This window comes from Phodopus roborovskii, unplaced genomic scaffold (assembly GCF_943737965.1).
Source record: "Phodopus roborovskii unplaced genomic scaffold, PHOROB, whole genome shotgun sequence".
Taxonomy (NCBI): domain Eukaryota; kingdom Metazoa; phylum Chordata; class Mammalia; order Rodentia; family Cricetidae; genus Phodopus; species Phodopus roborovskii.
In genome coordinates, this window is record NW_026126447.1 from 32,247,877 (window position 1) to 32,271,568 (window position 23,692).

Sequence of the window (23,692 nt, forward strand, 5' to 3'; positions counted from 1 at the left end):
ATATAGAAATCTGTTATATTATACTATATAATTTTGAATGATTAAGATGGTAAATTATATGTCGTGTGCTTTTTGTTACTGTGGCTTATTTGTGAAGAAATGTTTTTTATACCTTTTAATAGAAAGGCTTTCCTCCTGGCACTCTTTGATGCTGTTGTGTGGTAGTTCATCTGAGCACCCCCCCTCCTTGCTGGATCAACTCTTTTCTTGTTGCTTTTCCTACATGTCTTTCAACACGTGGGTTGCACAAGGTTGTAGTGAGGATTCCAGGGTCACTGTCCTTGATCTGAAGGCAGCTGCTATTCTAAATCCAGCACTCCCTCACAGGACAGCCAGCATCTCAGTCCAAGGCCATTCTGCAGAGACTCGTTTCACCAGCTCAAAATTCTTGTTTCCAAATGGTCAGCTTTTCATCTTGTTCCAACTTCAGAAGATCATACATGAAACAAATCCGTTTGACTCCTCTCTGTGTTAGGTGCCCTATTATCTTTTTGACCTGCACAATAAGATTTTAGGAAAAACAGTGCCTTTACACTCAAACTAACTCATCTCCTTGCTTATTAAGTAGAATGGACTTATAGAGACTATCACACCTCATATTATTTTATTTCGCTTAATGCTTTAGATTTTTGGTTGTGAGCCTGGCCTTTAACAGCTGAGCTATCTCTCCAGCTTTAGATTTTTTCAATCTTCAAGACATAATTGCAGTTACAAAGTCGTATTTGTTGGTGAAGTTTTCAGGCTCCTTAAATGCCAAAAATACACTTGCAAATATTGTTTCTAAAGCCAAACCAGTGCTCACTAGTTAAGTGTAAATTTCTAGCACTTAAAAATAATAATTATTATTCTGCACACCCTAGAGGTAAGTTCACTTCATATAGCCAGGGGTGGTGAGAATAGAGGTTCCATGCTTTTGAAATCCCAGCTTCTGGCTAGCTTGTTTGAGTGCATTATAGTATTTAATGTTATCCCACACTCAATTCTTACTACTTCACACTACTACAAGGGTGAAGGAAAGAGAAGGGGCTGGGATTGGTGCACATTCTCAGATTAACAGTGGGGTTAGCACTTACTTTTACATATACTATGCCTTGAAGACTCATGTGCAACAGCCACTGTTCTGGGAATTTCTTTCCCTATCATTTCTACGTCACTCAATTAGTTGGTAACAATGGGTACAGCATGTAGCAGCCACTGTTCTGGGGAATCAGACCTGACTACTACTGTGCTGGAATCCATGGAAGAGTGACTTCCATTAACAGGAGACATATATATATATGTGTGTGTGCATATATATTATATATTTTAATATATATTATAATATATATAGATATATATATTTCCCATTTTGTATCTTAGCCTTTAGCCTTGTTCATTATCTTATTGGAGACGTGCTTGTAATACATGATCTCTAACAGACAGGGAGTTTTGAATTAAAAGTTTTTCAAATAAAGAATTCAAATTCAGAGACCTCTGAAGCATAAACAGAGAATGTTAGTACATACTGATTAATATAAATTGCCAAGACATGTACCAGGGGCTTTTATTTCCATATCGCATTTGATCTTAATAGGTATTATATAAAGTAGATACTATTATGCTGTTGTATAAGTAGGGCAACCTAGACCAAAAAAAAAAAAAAAGAAAAAACAGATGAACTATCACAGCCAACATCAAAGGCTTAATAATCCCTGGAGATAAAATGTGAATACAATATTTTCTGATTCTAAATAAAAGCTTTGGTTTCACCAACTCATAAAGTTTTTACGAAGTATTTCATACACAAAAGTGAAAAGGATCAGTAAGCAGCTGGTGGATCCACTTGGACAGTCTATGCTAGGTAGCCAGAGGCAAGCCTGGTTTCTCAGAAAGCTTGCAGTGGCCAGGATTACAGTCACAAGCTGAGTGATGCACCCAGCCCCAGGAGGAACATTTGGTCAAAGTAATCACCCTTCTCCACCCTCCATAATCAAAGAGACAAGTGATTGGCATGAGCTTCGATGAGGCAGAGATGGTTTTCATGGTTTCCAGTTTTTGACATATTCCTTGCAAAATTTCCCAGTGTGGAGATTTCTCCAATACAGGACCTGGAATCGATCCACAAATGGCTTACAAGCTCTTCTGGACCAATCCAGGAAGTAGGGCTGGCTGGAGTACTGGACTGGGTTGTGGGAGGGGGAACGAAACAACAAGACAAATACTATCTTCCCCCACTTACTCTCTTAAGGGATTTGGCTCTGAGTTACCCAGTTGTTTGCTTTGGTTCTTACCAAGTGCCTTTCCTGAACGAAGTACAAAGGGCTTTGCAGACCTTCAAGAAATTTTCTACATGTAAACAGTCAATCTCTAAGACTTCTTTGAAAGGTCACTGCCACATAAATATTGCATGTGCCTATAAAATCTAGGGGGAAGAGGCACACATAAGAAAAGAAAGAGGAAAGGCCTGAGATCAAACACACTGAGAGAACAAAACGGAAAATCTTTTTGGAGCTAGGAATGGGAAGGGATTGAGGAGTCAATGCTGGCCTACCCTGGCCTTCTTCAAATTCTCCCTGTCCTATAAAAAAGCCAGAGACCCCCAAGTTCCTTATTTATCCAACTGAATGTGCCTTTCACGGTGCAAACTATCTCTTTCCATCTTTACCATCTGCCCTCACCAGTGGAACGTCTAACATTACCCACCCCCACTCCACCCCCAATATTTGGATTGAGGAGAGACTTCTCTGGGAGGTTAGAAACCAACCCCTTTTTCCAGAACACAATAAGCAGCCACAGCAGACAGACTGCTTGCAAGATGGGCCTGGGCCCCCCGGAATGGTAGGTGGGATGCTGCAAGAAAATCCCTTTACTGGCCCCAGTTCAGTAAAGAGATGGCTTCACAGAGGTGTGGATAGACAGGGGGTGAACCTTCCTCCCATGGTCCCCTGTCAGGGCTCAGGACCTCTAAGGAGCCACGTAGCCCTTGCTCAGTTTCTCAGTTCTTCAGGAAAAGAAGTAGCAGACTGTCTAGCAGAGGGGCTATGCTATTGTTTGTTTTCCTTTCCTTACTTTTTGTTTTTTAAATTTCAGCAAAAGATTTCAAGCTGCTTAATTTTTTTAATGGGTTTACCAGGGGTGCCCACACTAAACGAGGCTTTTGCATATTGCATTGTGAATTTTACAGTTTAGGGAAGTTTTGCTTCTTTTCTTTCTTGGGTGCTTTGGTTTGGTGTAGGACTATAGAAAATGAGAGACCTGGAAACCGACTTCCCTTCCCTCTGCCTCTTTTCCCTGCCTCTACTTCCCCAAAAAACCCCAAGCCCTAAAAACAGACCATCCTGCCTCCTGTGTCAGAGAGAGAGTCTGTGAACTATGCCCCTCAGCAGGGACACTCAGCCACCTGCCTTCTCGCCTCCCGAGGGTTAGCTGGGCAAGTGAAGAGGCTGAGAGGTGGGGGAGCTTAAGAATGGCACAAGACAAGGAGGGCAGGCCTAGGCGGGTCATAGCCCAAGTAGCTCCAGGGCCCCAACTCCCACAGCTCCTGACTGATGGGAAGAGCTCCTGGCTTCCTGAAGTAGGGAGCGTCAGATGACCTCACCCGCATGGCTTGCCAGCTGCTCTGTTCTTTAACACCTAGGCTATACTTCTGTCTGTCTTTCCACTTCAGCCAAGGTGGTGGCAGAATGTACTGAAATTTCTTTGTGCATGCATCCATCCTTGAATATGTAGAGATCCCCTTTTCCAGGTCTTCCAAGCCCTGCTATGGTCTGGCTGCCCGTTTTGAACACCCGTCCTTTCCAGATGCCGTGTCATTTTTGTCCTCAATAACTTTCCCACACAGGGACTGGAGAGATGATTCAGCACTTGAGTCCCAGCTGCTCTTCCAGTGGAGCTGGCTTCAATTCCCAGACCCCAAATGGCAGCTCACAACCATTGGTAGCTCCAGATCCAGGGCACTTTTCTGGCTTCCATGGGCACCACGTATGCCTCTGGTGCACAGGCACACATGCAGGCAAAATGCTTACACACATAATGGGGTTTTCGTGTGTTTGTTTGAAGAAAAGCCTTTCCCACTTTGTCTCCCAAAGCTCCTAAGCTCACCATCCTATTGACTCAGCCTTCTGGAGCCCAGGGATGGTGTGACTTAATGCAATAGCCCTCTCCAGGTCCCCATCTTTTTTATGTCTCCGAAACATCTCATCGTCCAAATCACCACCTCAAAATCCTTTCCCATCGGCTTTCCTCCTGTCCCCTTCCTTTCATTTCCTTTGCTACGGCTTCCTCACTACCCTGAAGGGAAATGCCTCTTTGCTATTTTCTCTGCCTCCCTACACTCTCTGGTGGGCCGGAGCTTCCCCCGGTAAAACAACTCACCAACTCAGAAGGCCCAATCTCAAACTATAAAGTTCATGGTGGCACCCCAGAGTCCCCATTGTCTGAGCCTAACTGTGTCACCACGTTTTTCTCCCAGCATATTGCTAGAAGGTAGTCTGACAGTCTTCCAAGAGCCAGGATTTAGAGGTAGAAAGATTGGATTACAGATCTCGGCTTCATTATCTACTGGCATGAGATCTTAAACAAATCACTTACTCAACACTTCTCTGAACCTTTATTTTCTCACCTGGGAAGGAAAGATTAAAAATAGTGCTTAAGAAGACTGTTTTTGATGCTTTGAGGTAGTGTGTCTGGCACCTTGCAGGTAGAAATAGCTCAAAGTCCCTATTATTTTGGTTCCGGCAACAACTGCAAACCTTTCTGAAGCCAGATGCTCTGAACAGGGCAGCGTGTGTTTATAGGAAAACAACAGGACCCAGCATCCCCCAGCACAACTTGGAAAAGACAAAACAAAAGAATCAGAGTTGAGACATAGACCTAACTCTTTGGACAGCTGTGGTGTTGCTGGTACCCATCCTGATGGTGTAAATCCCAGCCTCACTTCCAAGATAAAATGCATTAGGGTTTGAGAGGGAGTGATAGTGACAGCTGTAAGGACATCCACTCCCTTATCTCATCTGGAGAGCCAAAACTGCTTCTGAGAAGGAGCCTCATCAATCGGCACTGTGAGTGGACTGACCGATGTATTTCATTATTGACGTGCAGCTGTAGTGTGTCCATAGACTTTACCTAACTTCCAGGGAAGAAAATTCTCACTTGAGTCTAAGTTTGTAGTGAAAAAAATAAAATGAAGCTTGAGATTAATATTCACCTAATATCCCACAGACAGCAGGAAACAAAGCCAAACTTCCAACCAGGTCCACTGGGTCCAGGGTCCAAAGACTTCCTATTAGTCCACTGCCTTAATTTTATGTTTGATGAGACACATGCATCCATAGGACCACAGATGGATCAATCTGTTATCAAAACTAGTGACATCAGGGGCTGGAAAGATGGCTTGGTAGTTAGGAGCATGTACTCTCTTGCAGAGTATTGGACTTCAGTTCCTAGCACCTACATTAGGAAGCTTATAATTTTCTATAACTCCAGTCCTGAGGATCAGGTACCCTCTTCTGAACTACACAGGTACCTGTACTCATACACACACACACACACACACACACACACACACACCTACTATAAAAAAAAATGGACATATGTTCTGTTGCATGTCTGAGCAGAAAAGACACTTACCCATGGACATTATAAAGAAATGCCACAGAATCAATCCAACACTCACACAGTCAGATGGTCATACTGTAGAGGAAATGGATGCTTCTAAAGTGAAATCCCTTCCGGAGAGGTCCGGCTGATCTTTGATCAGTTGAACCTCCCTCTAGAATTTGACTTCGTAAGCCAGAAGCCTCTTAGTTCAGCTGCATTCTTTGAAATGATCCATAACCATCCAAAAGGCTGCCTGCTAAGCCTTTAGACTACAGTCATCTCTGTTTTATGAGTGGGGTCAATTGTTTCACAAACCTAACCCTGTTTGCCTGAGAACCAACAAAATATACAGAAAAGAGAGGTGGGCTTTGGAGGCAAGCAGTTTAATACTCTCCCAGGCCATGCTCATTTCAGCCCAAGGTGCCATTCCCAGCCTCTGTTCACTTTCCCAGTAACCAACAGAATGTCCATGTGTAAGGTCACCCTCACAGACCAGGGGATTCTCCAGCTGTGGACATTCCATTCACCTACCGGTAATGACCATGGTTTTAAGATGGAGAGATCTCTAAGAACCAAGCAAAAGCTCCAAAGCCCCTTCCAGAAAAAAATGCTCAGACTTTGGGATCAGACTTACTTGGATTTGAACCATTAAAGGGCTGTGCAGAAAGCCTTGCTCTCTTCATTCATGAAATGGAGAAACTGCAGGATGAAACTCAGAGGACTATGATAAGGATTGAATCCGTATCATGGAAAGACAGGGAAGCATGGCCAAGTTATTGGTAAAGGGCTTCTGAAGTCTGGACTGAGCCTCTACTAGCCAATTACTCTATCATTTGAGCCTAGAACATGAGGAAAACACACACATATATGACCATTTTATGTTCTTGATGTTGAGCATGTGACAAGGAGTCAAATATGTGGCTGCTATAGGCTGAGATTATGACATTAATACGGGAGCTGTGTTTCTTCTCACATTCAAGCCAGCGTGTAAACTCTGGCTGTTCCACGGTATTAGTACCTATGTTATTATACGACTCAGTATATCAATATAGATTAGATTAGTTGTATGAGAGATGCAATAAGCCATTAGAATATATCCTAAGTAACTGGCTCTACATTGAAGGCATAGCTAAGCTATATCAAGAACCTCGACTCTCAGTAACACCTCAGGGTATATTAATACAGTAGAGTGCAGAACATAAGCTGAAAGCTATTCACTGGTCAGTAACTTGTACTTTTCTTCCACCTGGTGTTTCCAAAGCATCTTTTTAAGTACTTTGTGTGGGTCAGAATTGTCCCACCAGCTTCTTCAGCTACCCTATGATCATTCTTCGTAAGTGAAGCAAGGGGCCCAGTTTGATGAGTAAATAATCCAGACACTGTTTATTTCAGTGACTTTATAAGTAAGGCTTCCTGACCAAGAGCTTCTGCTTACCTGGGGACTGCGGGACACAGGGTACCTCAGCCATGCAGAATCAGAGATTGTGGGGTGGACCTAGCAATCTCCTCTAACAAATGTGTTGTCTAATTAGATCTGATGTCCACTTAGTGAGATCTGCTGGTTTGTACTTGAGAGTCAGAAAAGAGTTTGTCTCCAAGGCAAGCAGATCTCAGGGAAAACTCTGCTGCCAGAGATGACAGACCTGGCTATGCCCTCTTGCTACATCCCACCACCAAAACTACACCTCTCATTTGGGTAGAACTAGTGTCTGTGTCATCACTCCTAAGATGGGCAGGCACAAATGCCATGGTGTGGAGCCTTTTATGTCCCCGGAAATGCTTGTGTCTGGGGACAGTCTGCTTTCCAAACAAAACACCACAGGGTCGCAGTTGGCCTGACCATCAAAACATGGGAAGTGACTTTGCCTTGCGTGACAGGATGGCAGGGGCTGCATATGGAAGCTTCAGGCTGAGATGAACTTCATCTGTCTTTCCCTGAGTACCTGCTGTTGCATCCTCCTTCATGCTGGAGGCTCTCTTCCCCTCTCACGCCACACTGTAGCTCCTTGCCATGCAGAGAAAGGGAATGTCTTCAAGGGATCTTTGCCCTGTAACTGGTGAGGGCCACCTCCCTCCCTGGGGGAGTCTAATCACCTATGTAAAAGGAGAAAGAGACAGCAAGCCTCCCACCAGCTCTCCTGCCCCAGGCACCAGTTTCTATAGTATTGTCACCTGAGATGAAACTTCCCCAAGGCAGAAAGAGAAAGTCATCGAGATGGCTCGTTACCAACCTGTGCTCATCTCTATACCGTGTTAAAGCTCTGCCCGTGGCTTATCACTTCCATTGGGAGGTAGGAAAAGGAACATCACTACTTCCCATTCATCCCTCAGTCAAGAGGCCACCATCATCATCATGGCCTCAGGATCTGTGTAGTGGCCAGACCTAGAACAGATTCATATTGGACTCGAACTTATATGTTCTTTCCCTTCTGCAAAAGAGTTCATTTCCACTCTAGCCCAATGGCTCTCCAAAAAAAAAAAAAAAAAATGACTGGGGGAACAAGCCCTATCAGACCCTGGCCAACACATCGACTTCTGCATCAACTTTCCCCTCCTCCCCCATCAAAAATGATATAATTTTTAAAGCCGAACTGAGGCAGATGTGTGTTTACTTTGAGAAGTAAAAATGTTAACATTTAAACTGAAAGCCTGCTTCGGTTTTAAGGTACTTAATTGCCTTACAGCATATAATAAACGCAGCCCATCTTGTCATTCAACTAATGGAGGGAGCGATGGAGAGATAGGGGCCGGGACCCTGCTCTTCCCAGGGTGCCTTTGTACTTAGTTTACTTTGGCACGGTGCCTCGTGTGTATTTTACACTTCTTTACATTTTGTACATCCCTGTATGACAAATACTTGTCAAACAAAAACTAAACAGATTTATAACCCCTTAACTTGAAATGAGCCAAAATTGAACTGCCAAAACTTTATGACTTCATTTTCTTTCATAGTTTTCCACTGCATTGGTTCAAACAGACAAACCCCACTTGAGGTCAAGCAGAGGTCATTTCACTTTCATTACTAAAATATAATTTACAATATGCCAGACCTAAACAAGTTTAGCCTAAAGGGTTTGTATAATGTAAACCATCTGTTCCTTAACAATACAGCTAATTTCCTGCCATCTCCGAGCAGTCTACTGACGGCTTCTTTTAAGGCGTTTTATGATTTTTTAACTAGTTAAGGATTTATGTAAAATTTGAAAATGAGTCTGTAGTTAAGACTCATTTGTACCAAGTAACTTGAGCGTTTTTTTTTTTTTTAAATTCAAATCACAGTGTGAATAGCTCCCCTGAAACTAAGCTTGGCGTCCATGTTTCTGGGCGTTTCCTAGGCCGGTTGCCTTGCAGGTGCTCAAAAGTGGTTCTGAACTCTATTATTTTAGGTGTTTCCCTCCTCATTCCCATAGCAAACGCTCACATTTGGTGTCCGGTGTCTCTTGTAAACCTTTCCCTCCTTAGGTAAGTCAGAGAAGACACACTTGGCTGCATGCTGTCTACTTGCCAGTGCTGATGAGCTATGACAAGATGCAATTGGGTCAAATGTAGCCTTTTGTGTGCCCGAATAGAAAGAAAAAAACATTTATAACACCCTACCATATACTACCACCATTCCCTACTTCTATTTAGGCAAGTCTCAGATCCCTCCTCAGCATCCAGAGCCATTCTGCCTGGCATTGCTGGCCAGAGTCTCAGGATACCTTCCCTGAACATTCTCTATTCTTTCTTCTTTCCTCCTTCTTCACCTACAAAATGAGTTCTTGAAAAGATGAATGTGAGAGAAGGAATTTGTTTAACTCATTGGAGGGAGGGGCAGCTCCAAAGACTGGGGCCCATAGGCCAAGCCTTGCCGAGGTCCTGGCCACCCTTTCTCTTCCTATTCCCCGAAACTTGGCCTGCCCTTGTCTCTTTCCCACCTGGCCTCTGCCTCCACCCTCGCAGTCTGACAGCTCCTCAGCTTCTCAACTACCCTGAACATCAACCTGAAAAACACTTTTTAAAGAAACTAAACAACTGTACAAAACCAGAGTCTTAGAAATGAAATTGAAAGCACATTTTAAAAAAAATATAAAGGGAATTGAAAGGACTCTGTAGAACGAACTGAGGCAGTGTGCAGATCTAAATCATTCACAAAATTTAATTCACTTCCTAATGACTTCCGGGAAGTGAATAAACTCAAGGTTAGCAGCTACTGCTACCATATCGGTACCACCTTACAGGCTCGTAATGTTAGTTATGTGCTGTTTAGGAATTAACTAGTATTAGTAGAAAACAGCAGATCAAAGAATGTCAACCCAGATGTGCTTGGGTTCAGCACTCAGTGATTTGAACTCCACCTTTTTTGCCAAGGGTTAACTTCTAGCTGTGTAGGAGAGTACCCAGGCTTTAAGTCCTTGTTCTCAGTCTGGTGGGTCATTGGTTTACTTCCTCCTTCTCTTTTTCCCAAGAGAGATTTTAGTGCTCATTTCCTTACCCTTCTTTAGGATCAAAGTCTGGAACTCCTGTGCAGGTAAAACAGCAATGAACACCTACTGTACTGTTTAAGAGGCCAGGGCATCCATTGGATTCCTTTCTGTTACTTAATGATTATCATGGGAATCCTTACCTTAACATCATGAAGGAAGGATTCATCTCGGGTTACTCTTCCCAGAAAAGGTAAGGTCATCCCATGCTCTTAGAAAAACAGTCAGTTTAATTCATTATGTTTTTTAAGGAGTCCGACAGATCCCACAAGAATCCCACCCTGAGGATGGAGCACAGTGGTAGAGTGTATGCTTAGAGTACTTGAGGCCCTGGGTTTAATCACCTGAACCAAAAAGCAGAAACAACCAATCTAGACCAGTGATTCACAACCTGTGGGTTGAGACTACGGGAAAACACACATTCCCAGTGGTCTCGGGAACTGAGACACAGCTCAGTAGCAAAATTACAGTCACTTTCCACCTGTTATACGAGTGGTTCTCACCTGTGGGCTGAGACCCCTTTGGGAGCGGAGTGACCCTTTCAAAGGGGTCACGTAAGACCACCGGAAAACACAGCTATTCACATTATGATCCGTAATAATAGTAAATTGCAGTTGTGAAGTAGAAATGAAAATAATTTTATGGCTGGGTCACCACAACATGAGGAACTGTATTAGGAAGGTTGAGCGGCATGTAGGTAGACCTATAATGGTGGAAAAGAAATCCCTGATTAGCCAGATGGAAAGACTGAAGTATCCTAAAATGTTTGATGTATAAAAGAGCTGAGATGAAAATCTCTACCCCACCCCTTCTCTTCCTAATTCCCACTTCTACTCTCCCTCATGGGCACTGCTGTTCTGAACTTCCTTCTATCAGCTCTCTAAATGTCCTAGTGCACATACAAAGAAATGCGGACAGGCCCTTTCTATTCCTCCTCTCTTATGCGGAAGTTATGTATGGCATTAGCTGCTCTGATTTTTTTTTTTCAAGCTGCTCTGATTTTTATGAACTAAAAGCAACAGGATTTTAGAGACCATCCCATACCTGCACATATTAGGCTTCCTTATTTTCTACAACTTTATAATACTCTATTCAGTACCCCCACACACACACACACACACACTTTCATGCCTAGGAATTAAACCCAGGGCCTTGCATGAGATAGCACTTGAGCTATCTATATTCCCAGCCCTTTTTGAGACTGAGTTTTGGCCCAGGCTTGCCTCAAACTCTGGCATTTCTACCTCTGTGCAGGCATATGCCCCCATACCACCATGCCTGCTCTACCTCCCCCCCCACACACACCCCTTTGGTTTCCATTGTGTTTACTTGTTTGTTTGTCCTCTCTTTGGGGCTTTTGTTCTGTTGTTTAGATAAGCCCTCACTGGGTAGCCTTAGATAGCCTCCATCTTCCTGCCTCAGACTCCACAATGCTAGGATTGCATACATCTGCCACCACACCCAGCTTCTTCAACGGGTATTAAAATCACTCTCCTCCAGGGAGATGCTGGAGTCACATCAGGATGATAATGGATAGAAAGAACTATAGAAACAAGCCTTGGTCTGCAGGAAACTGCAAGCGCCTTTCCTATCACCTCCATCACAATCATTCTACCTGTTACCTTTGGTATGCCCCGCCTCTCATTTCAATACCAAGATGTCTGGCTTTAAGGAAGGGTTTAACACGCACTTTCCCTTTCTTACAGAGCAAGGCTAAGGAGTTGCCTCTTTCTGCTGTACGTTTCATGGAAGAATTGGGGGAATGTACCTTTGGGAAGATCTATAAAGGCCACCTCTACCTCCCAGGCATGGACCATGCACAGTTGGTGGCTATCAAGACCTTGAAAGACTATAACAACCCCCAGCAGTGGACAGAATTTCAACAGGAAGCCTCTCTTATGGCGGAACTACACCACCCCAATATTGTATGCCTCCTCGGCGCCGTCACCCAGGAACAACCCGTATGTATGCTCTTTGAGTATACGAACCAGGGAGACCTCCATGAGTTCCTCATTATGCGATCCCCGCATTCCGATGTGGGCTGTAGCAGTGATGAAGACGGGACAGTAAAATCCAGCCTGGATCATGGAGATTTCTTGCACATTGCAATTCAGATTGCCGCCGGCATGGAATACCTGTCTAGTCACTTCTTCGTGCACAAGGACCTTGCGGCTCGCAATATTTTAATTGGAGAGCAACTGCATGTAAAGATTTCAGACCTTGGGCTTTCCAGAGAAATTTACTCTGCCGATTACTACAGGGTGCAGAGTAAGTCTTCGCTGCCCATTCGCTGGATGCCTCCTGAAGCCATCATGTATGGCAAATTCTCTTCTGATTCTGATATCTGGTCTTTTGGGGTTGTGTTGTGGGAGATTTTCAGTTTTGGACTCCAGCCGTATTATGGGTTCAGTAATCAGGAAGTGATCGAGATGGTACGGAAGCGACAGCTGTTACCGTGTTCTGAAGACTGCCCGCCGCGAATGTACAGCCTCATGACCGAGTGCTGGAATGAGATTCCTTCCAGGAGACCGCGCTTTAAAGACATCCATGTCCGGCTTCGATCCTGGGAGGGCCTCTCAAGTCACACCAGCTCTACCACTCCCTCAGGTGGAAATGCCACTACGCAGACCACCTCCCTCAGTGCCAGCCCTGTGAGTAACCTCAGCAATCCCCGATTTCCCAATTACATGTTCCCAGGCCAGGGAATTACACCACAGGGCCAGATTGCTGGTTTCATTGGCCCAGCGATACCTCAAAACCAGCGCTTCATCCCCATCAATGGCTACCCAATACCTCCGGGTTATGCCGCCTTTCCGGCTGCCCACTACCAGCCTGCAGCGCCTCCCAGGGTGATTCAACACTGCCCACCACCCAAGAGTCGGTCCCCAAGCAGCGCCAGTGGGTCAACCAGCACTGGCCATGTGGCCAGCTTGCCCTCATCAGGATCCAATCAGGAAGCAAATGTTCCGTTGTTACCACACATGTCAATTCCAAATCACCCGGGTGGAATGGGTATCACTGTTTTTGGCAACAAATCTCAAAAACCTTACAAAATAGACTCAAAGCAACCATCTTTGCTTGGAGACTCCAACATTCACGGACACACCGAATCTATGATTTCTGCAGAAGTATAAAATGTGTGACTTTTGTAAATACTCTGTACCGGACAAGCTAAAAAGTGGCAGAAAGATTTATATTCCAATGCTTTTTTTTTTTTTTTAATTGAAGGTTCTCATTTAGTAGACTTTGCAACGAGTATCTTCCATGAAGCTGCGCTGTGTCTTACTGGAAAGACACCAGCCAGGAAAAAATAATGCATTGTGGGATTTACACTCCATCTCTGTGCGTGATGTGGTGTTGGGAACAACCATTTCCAAGTACTGAAAACCAATGAAGAGAAACAGAACAGTGTAATTACATAGTAAACCAAAAAATGGAAGTCAAAAGGTGCTCTGTGTATTCACCTTTGGTCATCGTGGTTGATCTACCCCCCAAAATGTATATACTGTAGCATTTGTCTACCTGCTGTCTCTACTTCAGGACAGATGTTCAGGAACTGTTTGATTCAACTTAGACTCTAAGCCTGTTTGGATGGTGTGGTGTTTAGCACCACAGAGGGAACTTGAGGCTACATTTTAAATCTTGGATGGAAATGAGCCATACAGACTTGCCGTGTCCACAGAAGTCCTCTCAGTAGCCGGACTTCTCTGGGATGTGTAGGGTGTTTATGTGAACCTCCTCTTATCATCATGAAGGCCTTTTCCAGTCCCCTTTCCACAATGTGTTTACACAGGCCCTAAAAAATGGTAGATGTGGATGCTGGAAATGGCTGTATGTTACAGTTCGGGTTATTGCTTTAGGAATGGGGCACCCAAGGAGGCAGAGTCAGGAAAATGGTTCCTCACCCTGGATCAGTATCCACCGGAGAGGGCTGTTTCACTGTTCCTTTGGTCAGCCTCTCTATAGGAGCTTCCCTGGACCAGTCACAGGTGATGCTAGAGGCAATCACACTCACTTCCATGCCTTGCAACCAGTTTACAAGTTGGCCAAGGTCTTGGGAATGTTTACTGTCATAGACTGTGAGCAGGAGGAAACCCTGCGATGATGCCAGTAGCGAGGAAATTTAAACTCTCACTCGTCTTCTTGTTTTTTCCTGGATGTTCACTGATTATATTCTAGCACCAAGGAGTACAACAATTTATTCATAGAGCTAACTGGAATCCAAAGACAATACGTCCTATTTTGCAAACATTGTGGGATGTTATAAAAGAAATATATCAGAGTTCTCTCAACAATGATAAACTCCGAATTTCTTAACTTGGCAAACAAGCAATTTGATTCTTCTTGCATTCCTTAGGGGTGACATCAAGTGTGCCCATCCTGGCATTTACTTGCCAACTACCTTTTACCAAATTCGGAATTCCTGTGGCAGTCAAGTTCCCCATAGAAAGGAATTTTAAATTTGATTTTTTTTCTCTTTTTAAAAAATAACTCCTTTATTCTAAGAAAAATGTCAGCTAGTCTTGCTTTTATTTTAAAGCTATAGAGACTTAAAGACTTATAAGATGCAAAATAAATCCTGGAAATGTTTCACAAGAGAAAAATATTTCTTGGGGGGGGGATAAAAGAAAGTTAGGAAGACTTTGCTATTTCTGCCTTTCAAGGTGAAGTTTGCATAAGAAATCTAGGAAATCTGCCTGCCAAAATGTGCCTAGGTTTTCCCAAACAAGCATGAACTTATAGGTACTGTGAACACAAAAGAGTTGGCTATATTCAGATTTACTGGGCAATAGATTCAGAGCTGTTCTGTGGCATGAATAAGCTGATTCAACATAACATCTCTGAAGTTGAGTAGAGGAGGAGATTGTATCCTTTTGTTGCTATGCAACTGTTTAACGATGACGCTTCAAACCACAACTTTGTATATGGTATGACAATCAGTTGTTTTCCAAGAATATTTATTTTGAGTAAACACAGTCTCAGTGAACCTGAGTTTTCAAGGAGTCCCTTAAAGGGGGATTAGCATTCCATGAGCCAGTAAGATACCTTCTCTGAAAAGTCATTATTATGGTTAAAAAAATAATAAATTCAACTTAGTTTTTTTTTATAAAGAACTATAACATTTATTTTTAAGCCTTTTATAATAACTGAAGCCATTAAGGTGAGCAAACTAAATTTCAAAACCACTTGCTATAATTATTAAACCAGTGCTGTGGCGCTTTATCATGCAGCCTCTTTTGTATTAAATGGTACCTTTTTTCACAAGCTGAAAAGTCTTTCACTTTGTTGACAATGTTTTGTAAGCTAACTTTATTTTCAGGTTTTTTTTTTTTCTCTGCACAAAACTGTTTATGGTTTGTATCACAGAAGTGAAAATATATCTGCATTTTTATAGCTGGTCTGTTTCTTTATTTCCTTTGCTTGTTTTTAACTCAATGTAGATTTTCTTCAAATATATAAAGGCGATGTGCAGATAGCTTACACTACCATACCTTTCCTTATTCTCACTGCATGCATTTAATCACTGTATCAATGTTCGATTTGTTCTTATGGGCATTCCAAATAGAAAAACATGGACTTGTAATGACCAAAAAACTATTTTATATTGAGGGTATATGCATATGTATTTCACCACCAGAGATGATATTAAACACTGATTATTTTATGCTGCTGTTTATTAAAATGTTTACTATAAAATATGTCCTGGATATTGCTGTCATGGGAGAGTTTGGAAATCTTCATATTATTATTAATGACTGACATTTCTTAGAAAGAGAAACCGCAATTCTTATTTTTGTCTTACCTCAGTTAAGTAGATTTTTAAAAAATAGACCCGCAGGGCTGGGAACACAGCTTAGTGGTGCAGCATTTGGCTAGCATGCATAATACCCTAGGTTCAAGCCCCAGTCCTACAGAAGAAGCCAGATGTGAGCATTGCCCTGTTAGTGATCATAGCTGGAAAGAAGAATCCCAATGACTTCATAACCAAATATAATCTACCTGGCGATGGCAAGCTTTGGACTTTTAAAATCAAAATGATATACTTACAATGGAATGTTAAAAATTAAAAATAGGATTGAAGTTGAGTTATTTCCTGCCTTGATGTTCCCATATGAACTTAGCAAAACTGATGAGTTAGAACTCTAAAGATTAGTCTGTGCATATCTTATCACGTCCAACTTAGATTTCAACCATTTAGTAAAATAAAAGAGAAGTAGCCATTTAATTGACATAGTATCACTATAACCTGATTTGCCTAAAAGAAAGAGCTCCAATTCGTCAGTTAATACACACTGTCAAGGAAATGGAAGTCCAAGGAGTTATTCGTCTCTGATATTTCACACAGAAGAAAACCACAAGAAAACTTTCCCGGTCTTCTCCATCAGCTATAAATACAGGTTTTCTCATCACCTCAACCATCAAACTCCATAAAGCCACCAAATCCAAAACAGGGAGGGCTGTGTGGGTGTCACCTCACACTGGAATGTTGGGACCTTCCCTTCATTCCTACTTTCTCTTTCGGTTCCTCCAGGCTCCTGTTCCAATCCCCTCAACCTCAAATCCCTCGATTCCCCTAGCTCCCTAATCACCAACATCTGCAGGTTCCCCGCACCACAATCCCATGTTGCCTGTTATGAGGCACTAGATATGCACTGGACAAGAGTTCTGCATGCCTTCAAGCATGATTACTCATTTTAGTGTTTCTTCCAGAGACAGCACTCAGGAACTCATTAGCAATGTGAATTATCAAGTTCGTCCTTGACTTAAGAACTAAATCCAAATTTCTAAGGGTAGAGCACAGCAATTTGTGTTATAAGAATATTCCATGTGATTCTGACAGACACTGAAGATCAAGAACTACAGAATTGGGGTTGGAGAGTTCACTCAGCAGTTAAGACCACTGACCGTTCTTCCAGAGGTCCTGGGTTCTATTCCTAGCAACCACATGGTAGTTCACAACCATCTATAATGGGATCTGATTCTCTCCTCTGGCATAAAGTTGTATATGCAGATAGACCACTCATACAAAAAATAAACAAATAAAATTAAAAAAAAATACTACAGAATTGAAAGGAACGGGGTAAGGATGGGTGACCTTTTCATCTTCAGTAATGTAACAGCACACAAGCATTTTGGCCATTCATTCCCCTTAAAGAAAACCCAGCCACATGAAACCACAGCACTAAAGTTAAGCCATTTGTTACTCAGTTGTATTTTTCTGAGGGTAGGGCTATTAGCTCTGCTGATGAAGTGCCTACCTAGATGCAAAGGTAGGGGAAAGACAACCAACAACCCTTCCCCAAAAGTTCTACTTTTCTACAGTTCTTCGCTCAGATAGAAAATGAATAGTGGATTGGGGAGATGGCGCAGCAAGTCATGTCCCTTGTCCTGCAAGCCTGGCAACATGAGTGATTCCTGGAACCAATGGGAAGCTGGAGGAGGAAGAGAAGAGGCTCCACGGAGTTGCTTTTACTGTTGTCACATGCCATGGCATGTGCACCCACACACAGTAATAGAAACTAATGTACTTTTAAAAGAAATAAATACAGTACAGGCTTAGGGTGTAGGTCAGTGGCTGAGGACATCCTGAAAACCCTAGGAGGCAGGGAGCAGGGGCATTCTCTCCTCTCCTTCTTGGATCCCTGGCTAATTGCTTTTCCTTCACATGGCAAGCTCAAAAAGAAAAAAAAAAAGCTATTTTCTTTGTAAACTGATGGTTGAAAAAAAAAATGGAAAGAATTCCTTCTGTGCTTCAAAAAAAAAAAAAACAAAACAAAAACAAAAGGGGGCCCTAAACACCAGCAATCTTGTCTATAGAGTAAGGCCAGCCCCTAGTTCTTATGGTACTGGAAGCCACCAAAGGCCCCTCCCTCTTCTGTGCTTCCTGTGGCGGAAATGGTTACCTGTAGCTTGTTTCCTGCATTGGCTGCAGTCCATTGGGGCTTGACAGCCTGACTCTCCAGAGAGCTATGGGGCCTAAAGATGGAGGAGAACAGCAAAAGGGATCTAGAATAGTGACAGAATGACATTCATCCTCTTCTTAATTCATAGAGCAATTTTTTGAGTCTATAGCTCAAATGCTAAAGAGGAAATACCAGATCAGAGTAGGAAAAGGAGTGAGGAAGCACACACAGGGATTTTGCAACCTGTCACATTTGCGCCTGAAGTTTGTTACCATAAACTCCAGAGTACTGGGTCACTGAAACCTCAGGATAGTGAGCCTTACAAACCATCAAAGCATTCAAGGTCAGGGCAATCCTCCAGGAAGTTAGTATGGGGAGGTTTAAAAACATAGAGATGTAAAGGCAGACAGACTGCTGACGTATTTATGACTCGTCAAGTTCTAATCACTTAAGAGTTTGCTTGTTCACAAATTAAGTACCATAACACTGGCTGACCAGGGGGTGTGAGCTCCAGACCCCTCCCCAAGTGACTATGTGAAGGAATGTTTTTGTCACTTACAGAGGAAAACCCTCCTGGAAGTTAGCTAGGACATTGCCTAGAACTTTGTAAAAGATGGTATCATGAGGTGCAGAAATGAAAACTCAAGGAATATATAATGTGAAGAGAAGGAGCCTGGCTCTCAGTTTACACTGACCTGCACTCCTGACTGTTAAACATTACAAGGACTAGCCACACAAAGACATAGATCAGGGCTCAAATTCTCCTGGCTTTAGAGGTAAAGTGGAACTCTCACTAGAAACAGGTGTCACCCATGTCTGTTAGCAGAGGTGGGTGTGTGTGGCTTCCCTGGGTGGGGTCTCTCGAGGACAACCTGTTTCATAGTATAGAGAAAATAAGAATCCTAAGACATAGTCATTCACCCAGTCTTAGCTCAGACATGCTGCTTGTTAATACAAGTTCTGAGGCCAAACCTAACTGTAAGGGATAGATCATTTTCCACCTGTTTGGAGGCAATGAAGGTCACATGGTCATGAGAAATGCCCTAGAACATAATGCTAATCACTCTTAAAACACTTAGTGTACAAAAGCATGGGGATCATTGTGACATTTTCCAAACATTTCTTTGTACTCTGCTCAGAACTACCTCCTATTAATTTCCACACTTATCATCAAGTCCCATCCCTTCCCCCAAAATGGCTCCCCTTCTGATTTTAGTCATAATGACAGTTTGCTGTGGAATAACCTTTTTGTACACTGTAAAGATGTGTCACTCAGATTGGTTTGATAAAAAGCTGAACAGCCAATAGCTATGCAGGATTTGAGGAACAGAGAATCCTGGGAAGAAGAAGGCGAAGACATCAAGAGATGCACAGCAATCACAATGGGCAGTATGGAGATGAGGTAATAAAGCCACGATGCAGAAAGTAAATGAATAGAAATGGGTTAATTTAACTTGTAAGGGGTAGTTAGAAACAAGCCTTAACTATCAGCCAAGCTTTCATAATTAATATGTCCCCCTTTGGAGCTGGCTGGTGGGTCAGAGAAAGACCCACTATAATAGTTGATAGATGATAAATGATGGATGGATAGATAAATGATGGATAAGCAGATAGATGATAGGTAGAAAAATGATAGATAGATTCCACATATGAGAGGAAGTATGTAGTATTTGTTATCCTTTCCTCACATTTCCCTTTCATGCCCCCCTCTATGTCTTCTATTTTAATGTCATTAATATGTCACATAATTATATATTTAAATTGAAATTCTGCATATAAATGAAAGCTTGATATTTGTCTTTCTGGGCCTTTGTTTCACTTAGCATGATGTTAAATCCTTTTCCCACAAAGGACATAATTTCACATTTTACTAGACAAATGAAACACTATGATATTTCCATACTACATTTTTCTATATATATATTCCCTGTTGATGAGCATCTAGGCTGGTTCCATATTTTAGGAAATATAAACAGTGCAGCAGTCAGCATGGCTGTGCAAACATGTCTGTGGTGGGCTGATGGAGATTCCTTTAGAGATATAACCAGTCATACAGTGGCTATGTTTTGTGTTTCTATGATGAATCTCCATATTAACCTCCATAGTAGAGGTACTAATTTGCCTTTGCACCAGCAGAGTCTACATGCTCATCTTTCCCCATATCCTTGCCAGCATTTGTTTGCTTGATGATTGCCACTCTCACTGAGATGAGATGGAATCTTAAAGAGGTTTTCATTTCCATTTCCCTGGTGGCCAAGCAAGCCAAACATTTTTCCATGTATTTACTGGCCATTTTTATTTCTCCTGTCTTCTTCTAGTTCTTCTTTAAACTATTCAATTTATTTTCACTTATCGATTGAGTTACTGTTCTTTTGGTGTTTAATTTTTGGAGTTTTAATGTGATTAAGATATTAATCCCCTGTCATATGGTCATAGTTAACGAATATTTTCTTCCACTATGTAGGCTCTCTCTTACCTCTGGGGAATATTTCCTTTGTTATACAAAAACTTTTTAATGTCATGAAATCCCATTTGTCAATTCTTTTAATTATTTTTTGAACTGTCTGAATTCTTCTAGAAAGTTCTTGCCTATGCTTATATCCTTTTAAAAATTACTAATTTTAATGTTTGAGATTATAATTATATAATTCTTCCCTTCACTTTCCTCCCTCCAAACCTTCTTTTTCTAATCTTCCACCTACCCCTCCCTGCTGTCTTTCTAATTTATGATCTCTTTTTTTTTCAGTAATTGGTGATACACACACACACCACACACTCCTAAATGCATAAATACAACTGCTCAATATATATAATATTGTTTGAATATCTTCAAGACTGGCATTTGGTATTGGATAGTCCCTGGAGAACTCAGAATTCCTTAGTTGTCTGGAGTTCTTGATGTAATTTGAGGTCTCATATGCTTTCCTTCATCCACTTTGGCATGTCTGTTCTTGTCCTTGATCATCAACCGGTGTATAGGCAGTCATATTGGTAAGATTTTATGGGCATAGCATCTGACATTCCTAGGATGCAAAATCTTATAACAAATTCCCTGATCCTCTGGCTCTTAAATCTTTCACCCCTAAGGTTCTCTAAGTTTTATGAGTGGGAGCTGTTTTGTAGAAGTATCCATTGGGATTGGGCTCTACAACTCTAGATTTTGATTGGTTGTGGTTTTCAATAGTCTGTTTCAAAGAGAAGTTTTCTTGATGAGTGGTAAAGACTACACTTATCTGTAAGTTTAGGGAAACTACTTAGAATATAGTTGGGGATTGTTCTGGTTTAGTATTGATGCAGTTGTAGGCTCTCCTCCAAAATCCTTGACTTCACTGGTCCTGGGTATTTGGCTAGGTTTCCATTACCAGACATGATATTCCACTTGTTGAGCAGGTCTTAAGTTTAATTAGAGAGCTGTTGGTTACTGCCAGGGTATGCTTGCCACTACTATGCCCTTAGGGTTATGGTGCCATGCTAATTGTTATTGTGGAAGAACTGTTGGTTGCTTCCCTCCTTTGGAAAGCTTGCATGGTGACTACTGGTACTACAGAAGCTAGTCATCAGGGAAGAAGCTTTTGTATCAGCTCAGTGGCTTCTGGGTTCTGTTTCTGAAGTACATACTATCTTCAGAAATAGGGATTTCAACCTCAGGGAGAAGGGACTACCAAGGAAAATAGCAATGGCCTGTAATGTTTTGGGAGTCTCTTGGACAACCCTGACCAAAAATTCTAAAGAGAGCTCCTCATGCTTGGTCTTGGGGGTTTATTAGATGGATAATTTGAGGATTCATTCATAAAAGTTGATAGAATTTATCTGTGACCCCATCTAGTCCTGAACTTTTATTGGGAGTTGTTTTGTTACTATTTCAATCTTGCCTGGTACATATCTACTAAATCATATTATCTTGATTTACTTTTGGTAAACCTTGGGTATCTGGGAGATTATCCATTTCTTCTAGATTTTTCATATTTTGAAATACAAACTTTCAAAGTACTTCCTGCTAAATATCTATATTTCATCAGAATCTATAGTAACATCCCCTTTTCATCTAATTTCATTAATTTAGACCCCCTTCTTTTGAGTAATTTGGCAAAGTCATTCAATCTTGCCTATTTTTTCAAAGCACTAACTATTTCCTGGATTCTTTGTGTTGTTCTTTTAGTGTGCATTCTCTAATTTCTATCCTGATCCTCTTTTTCCTGTCTACTGCTTTTAGTCTTCACTTTCTTTATAGTCCTATGACCTCAAGGCACATGATGATGATATTTGAAATGGCTTTGGTTTCTTATTGTTAAGTACTCAATGCCCATAAACTTTTCCCCCAGAAGTGTCATCACTGTATCTTAAAAGCTCTGATAAGTTGTGCTTTAATTTTCATTTGATCATAGGATTTTTTTAAAAAATTATTCCCTAATTTAAATATCACCCTGCATCTTATCTGACCACCATGGTTTAAAGATGGATATCAACCACAATAGAAACAGCAGAAATATATAAACTTATGGAAACCAAAGAACTGACTACTGAATGGGGAAAAAAATGTCTAAATTAAGAAGAAAACTAAAAACTTTTTCAAATTGAGTGCAAAGGAAAACGCAACATACCCAAGCCAATGGAACACAATGAAAGCAGTTCTAAGAGGAAATTTCATAGCACTAAGTACCTACATTAAAAAAAAAAAAGGCGAAAACTCATATTAACACTTTAATGGTACATCTGAAAGCTCACAGAGGCTGAGTTCAGACCATTTCCTATTGCCTTCCTATGCGGTGTAAGACTCTCAGCTCCATCTCCAGCACCACATCTGCCTGCACACTGCCAAGTCCCACCATGATAATGATCTGAACCTCTGAACTATAAGTGAGCCACCCCAATTAAATGTGCACAGGGTCTACACAGGTTTAAGCACAGGCTGGAGAGATGGCTCAGAGGTTAAGAGCATTGACTGCTCTTCCAGAAAACCTGGGTTCAGTTCCCAGCACCCACGTGGCAGCTCACAACTGTCTGTAACTTCAACATCTAGCACCCTCACACAGACATGCAGGCAAGCAAAACACCAATGCACATTTAAAAAAAAAAATGTTTAGGCTTACTATGACAGAGACCCCCAGCTCCTAAGAATGATGCCCCCCCAGGTCTCCAAAAAGATAGTGGAGCACAACAATGACTCTACCTAGATTGTGGTAATGCTAATCACTGGGAAAGGCTGCCCCAATGCCTCACCTGCCTCCAAGATCCAGTCCAAATGTGAACAAGCAGACACTGATTGACCTACTTTGGTCAGTGCTCCCGTGTTCCTCCTCCATGAGAAAACCTCTCATTTTCTGGGTTCTGTAGCTAAAGACTGATGGTATACTGGGACCTTTGCCCCCAACACCATGGAGACCACAGGAGCCTGGGATGACCATCTAGGCAATGGACATGGACTAGTCTCTGTCATTTTAATTGATACACTGGCCATTTAGATTACACTCCCTGCTAAAATTATCTTTCTCAGGACTCTGATGGCACTGATGGCTAGGCTAACTGTAACTTTGCCAGCTTGGTAGCAGCAGGAAACCAGCAACTTCCCTCAAGGTTATAGCCGCCTCGTTAGTTCATCTAGAGCTACTAAGTCTCTTGTTAAGAAAAGACAAACAGGTTTGACTTACTAACAGACTTCATATTAAGGACAAACAGGTTTTAGGTTTTCACTAAAAGAACATAATTTGCAGTGATTATTCTCAATAGTAACTACTCATGTCTCTGATA

The 23,692-nt window shown here is 41.9% G+C and overlaps 1 protein-coding gene across 1 annotated transcript in view; it reads left to right on the forward strand.

The window, feature by feature from the left end:
- Positions 1-14,283, forward strand: part of Ror1 (receptor tyrosine kinase like orphan receptor 1) — a 350,790-nt gene extending 336,507 nt beyond the window's left edge. The window contains exon 9 of the mRNA XM_051188230.1: positions 11,747-14,283. Coding sequence (XP_051044187.1) covers positions 11,747-13,174 — 1,428 coding nt within the window. The 3' untranslated portion in view covers positions 13,175-14,283. The remainder of the gene's footprint in view (positions 1-11,746) is intronic.
- Positions 14,284-23,692: the final 9,409 nt, after the last annotated feature.